Genomic DNA, 12834 nt, shown 5'->3' on the forward strand with positions numbered 1-12834 from the left:
GTCAGTTCTTCAGAATCCATCCTGAATTTAGACTTTTGGAGCTTCCCCCCAACAACTGGAAATCATTCCCATTTTGTTGGGGATATTCCCAGTCTATAAATAAACCTATATTGATTGCTGCTGACCAGAGACCAGTCTTCCTTTTTACCTGTTGAAAGACTACTTGGCTGTGTTCAGGTTTTGGTGGTTAAAAATAAAGCTGATATTAAACATTAGAATGCAGATATTTGTGTGAACATACATTTTCATATAACTTGGGTAAATACCAATTGTTGCATTGTAGAACATTAAAATAACTGTAAAAAATGCCTGCTACACTGTACTCCAAAGTGATACATTCCCACCAGCATTAAATGAGAGTTCCTGTCGCTATCACTCTTGGAAGAATTTACTATTGCCAAGGTTTTTGTTGTTGTTTTTGTCTGCTTGTGTTTGTAGTTTAGCCATTCTAATAGATGTGCTATAGTATTGCATTGCTGTTTTAATTGGCAATACCTTAATAACAAATTATGTTGAGACTCTTTCATATGCTTATTTGTCCCCATCTATATATATAAAAGCCAGCTGATTGGTTGGTAGCTATGATGTGCACTGACCAGCACAGGGAAGACACTCAACACAGGAGCGGGAATCACAGGCATGGATACATGGAACAGGCTGTTGAATCTCAGAGGGAAAGGGGGGAGAGAGGGATGAGACTAACCAAAGATCTTATATGCATACCAGAGGCCTGGTGCACTGATTCATGCGCCGGTGGGGTCCCTCGGCCTGGCCTGCACCCTCTCGCAATCCAGGACCCCTTGGGGGATGTTGGACTGCCCGTTTCAGCCCAGTCCCCGGAGGCTGGCAGAGGGACCCACCAGTTCACGAATCCAAGCACTGGGCCTCTAGTGGTTAATAAAGTAAGCTTGATTCCAGAATTGTCAGCAAACAAAAGAGAATGAAACCCAAAGGGAAAAATGGGATGGGAGAGAACAGTTCTAGATGATATTTTCTTCTCTAGATTCAGAAAAATCTAGAAACTAGTTCTAGTCCTAGCTTTTCCATGATTTAGTCATCTAATAAATGCCCCCCCCCTTTTTTTGTTTAAACTAGCTTAAGATTTGTCAGTTACAACCCAAAAGTCCCAATACATTTCCTATATTCATTTAGGCTTCAAAAATATAAAAATCATAGTTTTTTTTAACTGCCTTGTTCTTACAAATCTAAGTAATGATCTATCCTAAATGTTCCTTTTCTCCTGCAATTATTTTTCAGTTTTATTGGGGTATAATTGACCAATAGAAATTGTATATATTTAAGGTGTACAACTTGATTTTTTATATACATAATATGGTAAAAGATCACCACAATCAAGCTGATTAATATATCCATCACCTCAGAGCTCCCCCCCTACAATTTTAAATATATACAAGTTAACCTTTAAAGAAGCATAAAGTACATGTATTCTTTTAAGTTATTATATGTAAGTAAAACAAAAATATATAGCTCATATACATGAAAATGACACATCTTCAAGATTTAAAAATGCTACATTATTGTAGATATAAACACTGTAAACTTAGAGTACTCTAAATTTACAAAAAAATGTTTTCTAGTAATAATAAATTAACCTTAGTTTACTGTATCATTTTTACTTTTACATTTTAACTTTTTAATTCTTGTAATAACTTCGCTTAAAACACAAACACATTGTGCAGCTGTACAAAAATATTTTATATTCTTATTCTGGTTTTTCCATTTTTAATTTTTTTATTTTTAACATGTACACATTTTTTATTGAAACTTAAGACACAAGCATATACATTAGCCTAGGCCTAACCAGGGTCAGGATCATCAATATCACTGTCTTCAACCTCCGTATCTTGTCCCCCTGGAAGGTCTTCAGGGGCATATGGATGGGGTTGTATTCTCCTATGATAACAATTCCTTCTTCTGGACTACTTCCTGAATTGCCTGCCTGAGTCTCTTCTTCAGGTCCCGCTCTTTTCAGAAATATGTCCACATGATTTACTTGGTTTATTTCTTTTTTTCTCATAGATTTGCTTGTAAGCAGATAATATACGATAAACATTCCTTTCTATTAATGAAAACCTTTTGGTGTTAGAGTTCAGGTTTTCAAACTTTTTAAGAAGCTTGATGAGGTCTTCAAAAGCTTCTTCTAAATCCTGCACTGGGAATTATTTTCTTGTTCTCCTGCAATTTCCTTTTCTCTTTCCTCTTCTTCATCCATACATTCCTTTTCCAGTTCCAACTACTCTTAATTAGTCAATTCTTCAGGAACCACCTTTAGGAGTTCCTCATTGTCATTCTCATCCACATCCTGGTTAAAGTTGTTTGCCATCTCAACCATAGCCTTGGTGATTTTTGCAACCTCTGAACTAAGATACTAGGCAACAGTAATTTTTCAGCTCCATTATAATATTATGGGACTACCATCATACATGTGGCTCTGTCATTGACCAAAACATCATTATGTGATGCATGACTGTACACAAAAATAATATATAAAACAGTAAGAGTTTCACAAAATAGTACCTCCTCTATGTGAAGTTGCTGGGGTCCACCCCCAGCAGGTCCAGGGGTCCCCAAAGGTGTGGATGGAGTCAGCGAAGAAGGAATGACACAGAGACAGTGTTCAGTTGATCAGCAGCCTAGCCAGGATCTCTAGCCATGTTCTGGTCAGGACCTCCAGCGAAGTGCTGGTTAGTATCTCCAGCCAGGTTCTGTGTCCATGTTTTCTGGCTAGGTTCTCCAGGTTCTCCTGGTTCTCCAGCCAGGTTCTGTCTAGGTTCTCCAACCAAGTTCTGTAGCCAGGTTCTGTCCAGGATCTTTTGCCATGTTCCGTCTCTAGGTGCTGTGTCTAGGTTCTGTGTCTAGGTTCTGTCTCTCTTGGTTCTGTCTTCTAAGTTCTGTCTCTAGGATCTTCATCTAAATTCTGTGTCCTGTTGTCTTGTTACATCTGTATTTATACCAGTTGATTCCAATCCTATCAATCTCTATTCCAAAGGTTAGGGCATTTCTTATCTCCATTCCAGGGAGTAAAGATTATGTAGCTTAAGCATGATTGTTCTAGTTAAAGTGATTAATTACCCGCCTGGCAGTTAAGAGGTTTTAAGACCTCCCTAACTTCAGGGGAAAATCCCTACCTGGGGAAACAACCTTTCTAGGAGAGGTGACCTTGGTTAAAACACAGCGCCAAGAAGGTGAGCAAACATATTAAGAACAATGTGCCATATATGCCAGGTCCCTTGAAACAGCAAGGATGGACTGGCTCCCGGCATGAAGTACTCATATTTTCTACTATGTTTTATAATGTTGATAAATATTTCAAAACCTACCCTTGTGATGTAGTGCAATTTGAGAGGCACACAAAAAACAAATTAAGTTATGACTTTTTCTGCCATGTTTCAATGACCACTCATCTATCTGTTTTCTGCCCCTCAGACAATTGAAATCTTTCATTCACTGTTGACTCTCCTCTCTTTTCCTTTCATTATATTTCTCTTTTACTTCTTTACTATAATTTTAGTAGGATCTAGAAGGGTAAAAACAATAAACACAAAGCCTGAGTCTGATCTTTAACTCAAAGCCCTCTACAACTATTTTTAAAAACCATGAGTTTCCTAACCTTCTTCTGGCTGATTTAAGGTCCCTCTGCTAATTATGATGGCCTTAATTGCTGTATTCTGGGAGTTACCATTACAGCTTCCCAAGGCAATCTAAGGAATTAAAAGGGAAAGGGGAAGAAAAAGGAAAGTGCTGAGAGTGACATAAGAATCTATATAACAATTCCATTTAACTGTAAAACTAAATGTAAAATTGTGGTTAATTGTTCAAAATTAAACATAGTTAAATAAATAAATGGAAATTTCTTTTTGAGGGAAGACTTTAGGAAAGGTGTCTTCCACAAAGAAAATAATCAAAAACCAATTTTCAAATACAGCATGATAAATAATATTTTTATAAGTAATAACGAGTACTTACAAGGCAAGGCTACTCAACACATATTGTACGTGCTCACATTCATCTGGGAATGATGCACTGGCTGATGTAAAACAAGAAAGTGCAGTCTGAAGAACCTGAAGTTGTGGCAAAGGGACTTGCCATCTTCCAGCATAATCTTCAACCACCTGATAGGGAAGCAATCCAAAAAGTATATTATTATATAAAATGTCCTCAACATCTTGTTTAAAATTTGAATAAAACTTAGTAGATAAATTAAAATATTAGTTACACCTGAACACAAATGATGGGGGGAAGGGTTTTTTATTGTTTATTTTTATGGTGAACATCTAAAAATAAAATTAACTATTTTCTTTGAATATTTGGAAAAGAAATATATTATATAAATGACTGTACCGCCGAAACCAGTTTGGCTCAGTGGATAGAGCATCGGCTTGCGGACTGAAAGGTCCCAGATTCGATTCCGGTCAAGGCCATGTACCTGGGTTGCAGGCACATCCCCAGTAGGAGATGTGCAGGAGGCAGCTGATCGATGTTTCTCTCTCATCGATGTTTCTAACTCTCTGTCTCTCTCTTCCTCTCTGTAAAAAATCAATAAAATATATTATTAAAAAAATGACTGTACCATTCAGCTGCCAAATATTTACCAAACTTTGTAGCACATACTCTTCACCTCCTATGTTTAGCTTTTGTCAAAATACTAATTAATATTAAAATAGCTAGATAGCAGAATATAGTATTAAAGTAAAAATAAGTATGTATTATTATCATCTTTACTTATAGGACTGAACTCTAAGCCTTCTGGCAACAATCGAGTATTAAAGATATAGTGGCATGATGCTCTAATTATGAAAGTTAAAACCGTACCATGTTATGGAGAAAAGAGTGCAGAATATAATCAGGCTTGGCTCTGTCATTGGCTAGTTCATTTTTCTTCTCTATGCATTACTTTTCTCACCATAAAATGGAACTAATGATTGTCTTGCATGTTTACTCTTAAGTTGAGATAATTTATGTAAAAACACTTTAGAATGATCAATCACTATAAAATATTGATATATATCATGTAGCTATAAATCTATATAAAATTATTCATATGCAAGACTGCTGCTATATTAAAACAATGTATTATATTTTTAAAATTTATCATATAAAACGGATTGACCAACTATAGTCTGCAAACCAAATTTGTCATGCAACCTGCTTTTTGTATAACCCACAAGCTAAGAATGGATGTTATATTTTTAAATGATAAAAAAATATTTTGTGATGTTTGAAAATCATATGAAATTCAAATTTCAATGTCCATAAAGTTTTATTGAAACATATCCAGGATCATTCATTTATGTATTACCTATGGCTGTTTTCCTGATACAAGAACCAAGTTGAATAGTTGTGACAGAATTGGCTTACAAAGACTAAAATATTTATTATATGCCCCTTTACAGAAAGTTTTCCAACTCTAATTTAAAAGCTGGGAAAACTAGTGCAGGGTAAAAACACCAAGAACACTCACAGCTCAAGGACTTTTCATACTAATCACTTTCTTTGGGGAGACAATTCTATAGTTTTTCAAAAAGAGGTTCTCATAGCCTTTATCTTTTATGTATCAGAAATGACCTTAAAACATAGATGATGTCTCCCTCCAGACCAGTGAGCCTGTTTACTGTCCCTATAATCATGATATCAATTCCCTCTAGAGCAAAGGTCAGACAGATATGCTTCAGACCACTATAAAAGAGAAGGGTTCTCTAAACTTGGAGTCCTCAGCTGTGATGAAAACCTACTCTGAGTGCAGGATCCACCTGAGTCACTCACCATCTTTGTGAGACTAAGGGGCAAGGAGAACCAACATAAACATGAAGCTCATGCTGCTTGCTGAGCAATCTATATATATAAAAGCCTAATATGCAAAGTATCCCCTCAGGAGTTTGACCAACCAGGAGTTTGATCGCTCACTATGACATGTGCTGACCACCAGGGCATGGAATGAACGGAGACCAGAGCCGACAGCCGGCAACCACAAGGGACCCTACCCATACACGAATTTTGTGCAGTGGGCCTCTAATGAGTAATAAAGTCCTTTATCTCTTATCTAGGAGTTTTGTCTTCTGCCAACATCCATGAAAAAGTGGCAGGCTTAGATAAACTCTCAGACCCTTCACAGTTCTTTGACAATTCCAAATTGCAATAGCAGGTAGCTAGCACAGGTCTCCAGTGTTTATAGGTCCATGTTTGGATAAAAAAGAAAGCTAGAAGGTATTACCTCATGACCTAGTATCCCTTCCAACTCTTACAGTTCTTACTAACTGGAAATAAAAACTACTACTAACTATGATGACCCCAAGTTGGGCAGACTTTTCTAAACCACTTTAGGGCAAAAAAGAATATTAGATAAACAGGGGTTCCCTGGCTTTAAATTTTCTCTTCACTAGAGGGTTTGATCAGCTTTATTGTCTCTTTTTTTGCCACAACACCATTTTTGTACGACATAAAAAATATGCAACTGACAGTCTCAGTTTTCCTGTTCTCAGTCCCAAATAGTTTATCCTAATCCATATCTATTTACAACCTTATTCACTTTCCATTTATGGGCTGGGTTTATCTCCTTAGAAGAGAAGCTTTCTACTTTTTCAACTTCTATTCTCATTTTAACTTCCCTCATTCACCAATATTCAGCTACTAATACCCTGCCTGATCTAGCGGAGCCCAAATCTAATACAATAAAAGTCCTTGGGGCAACATCTTCAATATGTTTGCCACAATATCCTTGAAGAGACATAAACAAAATTGGCTAAATTCACATATTTTTTTGCACTGTTTAATGTCATGCCAGGTGCCGCTATTAACATAATACTGTAACACCATTTTTCTTGGATATATTTTTCTTAAATATGTAATACTGTATAGAATGCATTGCCCTTTTACTTTGAATATTTTCTTCTGTGCTATATGTGCTATCATAAGCATTCAACTACAGACACAGACAGTAGGGTGGTGAAGGCCTGGAGTAGGGCAGGAACACTAGTGGAGGGTGGTAATGGGGGAAAAACGGGGACATCTGTAATACTCTCAACAATAAAGATTTTTTTAAAAACAACAGCAAAGAGAAAGATAGTAGCTTTAAAAGTAGAGAAAACCAAACTTAACCAACCATCAAGGTAAATATCGCCAGCAAATAATAAAACGTATTATCATAATTCTCTTGATAGGATACACCAAGAAAGAAACAATAGCATTCTTGTGGTACTTCTACCAAAGATGCATAAATTCATTCCAATCATGAGAAATCATAAGACAAACTCAAATTGAATGATATTCTATAAAAAAAAAAATTGATCAGTACTCTTAAAACGTGTCAAAATCATGAAAACCAAGGAAAAACTGAAGAACTATTACAGACTAGAAGAGACCAAGGAGAAATAACAGCTATATGCAATGTTAGATCATAAATAACCAGGAACAGAAAAAGCATTAGTGAAAAAACTGGTAAATTTCTAATAGGGTCTATAATTTAGTGAATATTACACCAATGTTATTTTCCTGTTCTGACAACTGTACTATTTTCTATTAAATATAAAGTTAGCTCAATTTTTTTAAAGTTATTTTAAAACAAAACTATTTTGTTCGAACCCTTTACCTCAATTTCCAATATTCTCATTTATTTTCTGGAGGCTTTTTTTTTTATAATATAAGCACAATTCTTCACATATTTTCCCTACTTTGTTTCCTGACTACACATCAAGATTTACCCTTGCCTATAGGTATTTTTTAATAGTCACTTAGAAAAATAAAGCAGGTAGGTTGGCAGCACTGTGGAAAGAGTATAGGTTTTGGAATCTAACACCCTTGACTTTGTCACTAAACAGTTGTGTAATATTAGCAGAATTATTCTTCTCAGTCTATAAAATGAATTTAACATCACTTTAATCACAGAACTACTGAAGAACTAAGTAAGATATATATTAAAATCTAGGGTAATTCCTGGCACAATAAGAAACAAGAGCTATTATTATCAGTATACCTTGTTTTAAGAAAATGGCAAGATTAAGCTTACTTCGGTGGCTCTTTCATCACATCAGTCTGAACTGTTTAATTATTTGTCTTCAAGGATGATTAATTACAAATTTTACTTTTGGCAAGCAGACTGGCCACACCCAAATACAATCTATTCCAAAGGTATTGCTGCATTTCAACTGTTAGTTCAATACTCATTGAAAAATGAAGCATATCCTAGATACAGCAATACAAATAAAATGCTTCATGCCTGAACAGATAACTGAGGATTCTTTCTCTGCCTCCCCCCAATTCCCCTCGCCCAGTTTTCCATTGAGAATCAAGATGACAAAGAAAAGTTCTATTCAAAAAAAGAAGAGTCACTTGTCATTTGATTTTTTCTATCAGGATAATCATGTAAAGAAAGTCTAAAATTAAAGTCTTATTTAAAAACCCCAGCAAAATGATTTGGAAGTAGATTCTAGTAAGTTAAAAAGTTGTTTGAAATTTGCAAGGGGTTAATCTTTGGTACAAGCAATCTAAAACCCAGTTCTTTTGGGGGCCCAATAAAGCATACTGTCTGTTTGGCTCACTACTCAAGATAATATTTATATAACATTAAGGTCTTTAAAAGGTTCTGTAAATGTAGTAAGACTAAACATTTAACGAAATGGAAAATGGAGTAACTAAGTATCTCTAAATCTTAATATACCATATAATCTTACTATTAAAAGGAATCTTCATCCTAACCAGTTTGGCTCAGTGGATAGAGCATCTGCCTGTGGACTCAAGGGTCCCAGGTTCAATTTCGGACAAGGGCATGTACCTTGGTTGCGGGCACATACCCAGTAGGGAGTGTGCAGGAGGCAGCTGATCGGTGTTTCTCTCTAATTGATGTTTCTACCTCTCTATCCCTCTCTGTAAAAAATCAATAAAATATATATATTTTTTAAAGAATCTTCATGATGATCTAGTCAAAACTACCAACCATAGAAGGAATATCACTCCCAGAAGGCTCTAATCTCCTTCTTGAGTTCTCTGCGTCCATAGTGTGAGGCAGGCTACGTCTCCCATGGACTACCTGAGTATCTGCTTCAAGTCCCAAATTTTCTCTTAAGTTCATCCAAAGAAAGAAAGTAGGCAGGCTAATTTTTAAAGGCTTTAGATAAAGTTTGATCCCAAATTTTTCATTTGATTCCAGACACACTAGGGAGAATAACATATCAAGCATTTCCCTCATAAATATTAAAATTGACATATAAATAAGGAAAGCCCAAAATTATAAGCATAAGGAAATGTATATGAACATTAAATGGAAATGTGGCGTGAACCTGTTTGTGTGCCTGCAGCTAGTGGTATCCACACTGTGTGTGCACAATAATGTCTTAACTAGGGTAAGCCAAACAGAACTCTGCCTCTGACTTCAGTTTAGGACAGTCTGGCCATAGATGGTATTGCAGGTATGGCTAAGGCAATGATTATATTATTGATTTTTTTAAAATGTCTTTTAATCATACAGATTTTTAAGACATTGGTAGGTGGAAATTTTTCCTTTTTTGTTCCTTCTGTCTGGTTTTTCAACAATGATTATAAGCTAGAGGATTAAATTGAAAGTCCGTTAAGTTCCACATGGCTCTTTATAACACCAGTGTGTGAATGTCTACCTTTAAATCGTTAGTATTAGTCCTAGATTAGCTGGCCTAATTCTGTCCCCCTCTCTCTTAATTTTGTTCTCAAAGAGTAGCTCTTATATTCATGTGACTTGTCCAAAGGCTTCTATAGTCACTTTCATAACATGATCTCAAGTAGTTTCTGAGATTTGGGCATAAATCTAATTAAAGCTATAGATATGAAGATTTTTTTCAGAATTCAACAAAGATGGCCAGTGGATTTTATCAAGTAAACAGATAATGAAGGGCATCCTTCCTTCCTATATAATAAAAGGGTAATATGCAAATCGACCAAATGGCAGAACGACTGGTCACTATGATGTGCACTGACCACTAGGGGGCAAACACTCAATGCAGGAGCTGCCACCTGGTGGTCAAATGTGCTCACACAGGGGGAGCATGCCGTGAGCCAGGCTCACGGAGGTGGCAGGAGCCTCTCCCACCTCCATGGCGACACTAAGGATGTCCAACTGCTGGGAGTAGACATCCCCTGAGGGCTCTCAGACTGCGAGAGGGTGCAGGCTGGGGTCAGGGACCCCCCTCCCCCCGCCCCCCCGAGTGCACAAATCTCGTGCACTGGGCCTTTAGTATTATTATATAGGACATAAATCAATTTCTTATGCAGAAAGAAAACTCAATGAAATTATTACAAATCCAAAGACCAAAAAGGAACTTTAAAAGGCCTATGCCTCAAACACTAACTTTAAGTACCAGGTTTGCTCAGCCTTAAGAAGAACTAAGCTTGTTTTAAAAAAAGATGATCACTTACAATTAAAATGACAGTGAGAGAGTTTTAAAAAAATAAGATTATGTTGCTTAATATAAAAGAAAAGGACTTCCTTACAAATAAATTCATTCTAAGAACCTAGACTAGACAGATTTGAAAAAGAAATATATATATATATATCAGAACTATGTATTCTTGAAGATGAAATAGGGAGGGGGAAGAAGTGTTTTTGTTGTTACTCCTTAGAAAGGAAGGGTGACTGGTCCAAAGCTACCTAACAAAGGAATAGAAGGTAACTGTAGGATAGAAATCTCAGAGTGAATCAGAATGGAAATCCAACTACAGCAAATCCACAGCTGGGCAAAATCATCTATCACAATGCCCATTTTATAATAGAGTATCTTATCACATATCACTAGCCCAGAAAAGATAAAAATTCAAAATACAGTTTCTATTGAATGCTTATTGTTCTTGCACTATTGTAAAGTTAAAAAATCGTAAGTGAAATTATTGTAAGTCAGGGACTGGCTATGGTTATTACAGAGGCAATGTATGGTATGGCAAGGTATCACAAAGCTAAGTGCCCCAGGAACTCAAAGTTAAGCCTTTGGGTGTGAATAAGGAAATGCCACAATGAAGAAAAATAAAATAGGTTAATCCTAGGTTTGAGGAAAATGAGAGTAGGCAAAATCTGTTTGCTAATGAATGCTTTTTGAACTCAGAATTCCTTGACTTTCATCTCTGACATTACGGGAGATCTTATAAGAGATAATTGAAGAATATTAAAATCTGGGGCCAAAAGGTAAGAGAAAGGAAAAGGAAGACAGGAGAGGCCAACTTAAGAATAGGCTAAGCTGTAACCGGTTTGGCTCAGTGGATAGAGCGTCGGCCTGCGGACTGAAAGGTCCCAGGTTCGATTCCGGTCAATGGCATGTACCTTGGTTGTGGGCACATCCCCAGTAGGGGTTGTGCAGGAGGCAGCTGATGGATGTTTCTCTCTCATCCATGTTTCTAACTCTCTATCCCTTTCCCTTCCTCTCTGTAAAAAATCAATAAAATATATTTTAAAAAAAAGAATAGGCTAAAATGTAAACAAAAACAAAAACCAGTTAAGTTTATCTGAAATGGTATATCCTATTGTTACTGAAAAAAATGTGGCAAAAAGAAATATTTACACTGCCAAAGAGGTAGAACAAATTATGCAAGGCCTAAAACAGTTAATAGCAAAATAAAAAAAAAAAATGCTGAGAGCTAGTGGCAGAAAAGATATTGTCTTCAGTGGGCTCCTATGAGAACAGACATCAGAAACATTAAAAGCAGCTTCTTTTTCCATGTACCTGCTTATGATTATCCAAATTATACAAATATGGGGCACAACAGGAGTGCTTTTTATTATTTTAGCTCAATAGGCCTAAAAATTTCAGGGGAGTGGCAAACAGCCAAGGTAGTACAGGACTAAAAAGTTTGGGGTGTGGGGGGATCAGAGAAATCTAGAGACGGGCAAAACACTAACTGACACTGTGAAGATTGTGTTTTGAACTTTATACACTAGAAGTGATACACTCTGTGCAAGAGCCAGTTTTAGAAGATGGAACACTAAATGGAATACACACTTATTTCAGCACAAGAGTACCAAGACAACACAGAAGAAATGAACATTAAAACCTTTTTTAAAAAATATATTTTATTGATTTTTTACAGAGAGGAAGGGAGAGAGATAGAGAGTTAGAAACATCGATGAGAGAGAAACATCAATCAGCTGCCTCCTGCACATCTCCCATTGGGGATGTGCCTGCAACCAAGGTACATGCCCTTGACCGGAATCGAACCTGGGACCTTTCAGTCCGCAGGCCGATGCTCTAACCACTGAGCCAAACCGGTTTCAGCGACATTCAAACCTTTTAACATTAAGGAAATCTAAAGGAGGAAACATGAAGGAAGGCCTGGTGCCTAAGGCTGCCAGTCATGGAAACTTGTACACTTTAAAGACAGAAATTCAGATACAACTTTCAAGAAAGTAGATATGTTCGGTGAAGTGCTCTCACCCACAAAATATATGGTAAACATACAGTGGCACAATGAACACCTGATGAATTTTCCCAGTAAAACTTTAGTACAAGTTATAGAATTTGGCAATTGACACAACTGACTGGCACCCTGGTGAAGTTGAAACCAAAATTGACTTGGTACCATTTTCTGTGCATCCATCTTCTCTTTGATATCACTAAATCCTACTGGCAATAGTAATGTGAGTTAACTGTATTATGTACAAAGTTCAAGGAATTACTAGTGTTTCTAAATTTAATGGGTACTGGGCTGGATAGACCTTCTTAATTCTTAAAAAAGTAAGCTACAAAAGAGATTGGGGTCAAATAATTATCCTTTAGAAGTACAAAAAAAGCTACTCACAATCAGAGGAAAACAACCCAAGCTACAGCTCCTGGAAAACCCCCAACTCTAACCATAGAGGCATAT

The 12834-nt window shown here is 36.5% G+C and overlaps 1 protein-coding gene across 1 annotated transcript in view; it reads right to left on the reverse strand.

Annotated features, from left to right (window-relative positions):
* LOC102766544 (zinc finger protein Rlf) overlaps positions 1–12834 on the reverse strand; it is a 94127-nt gene that overhangs the window by 61643 nt on the left and 19650 nt on the right. Inside the window, exon 2 of the mRNA XM_006768257.2 lies at positions 3988–4133. Within this exon, the coding sequence (XP_006768320.1) occupies positions 3988–4133 (146 nt within the window). The remainder of the gene's footprint in view (positions 1–3987; positions 4134–12834) is intronic.

Source organism: Myotis davidii, unplaced genomic scaffold (genome assembly GCF_000327345.1).
Source record: "Myotis davidii unplaced genomic scaffold, ASM32734v1 scaffold42, whole genome shotgun sequence".
Classification (NCBI taxonomy): Eukaryota; Metazoa; Chordata; class Mammalia; order Chiroptera; family Vespertilionidae; genus Myotis; species Myotis davidii.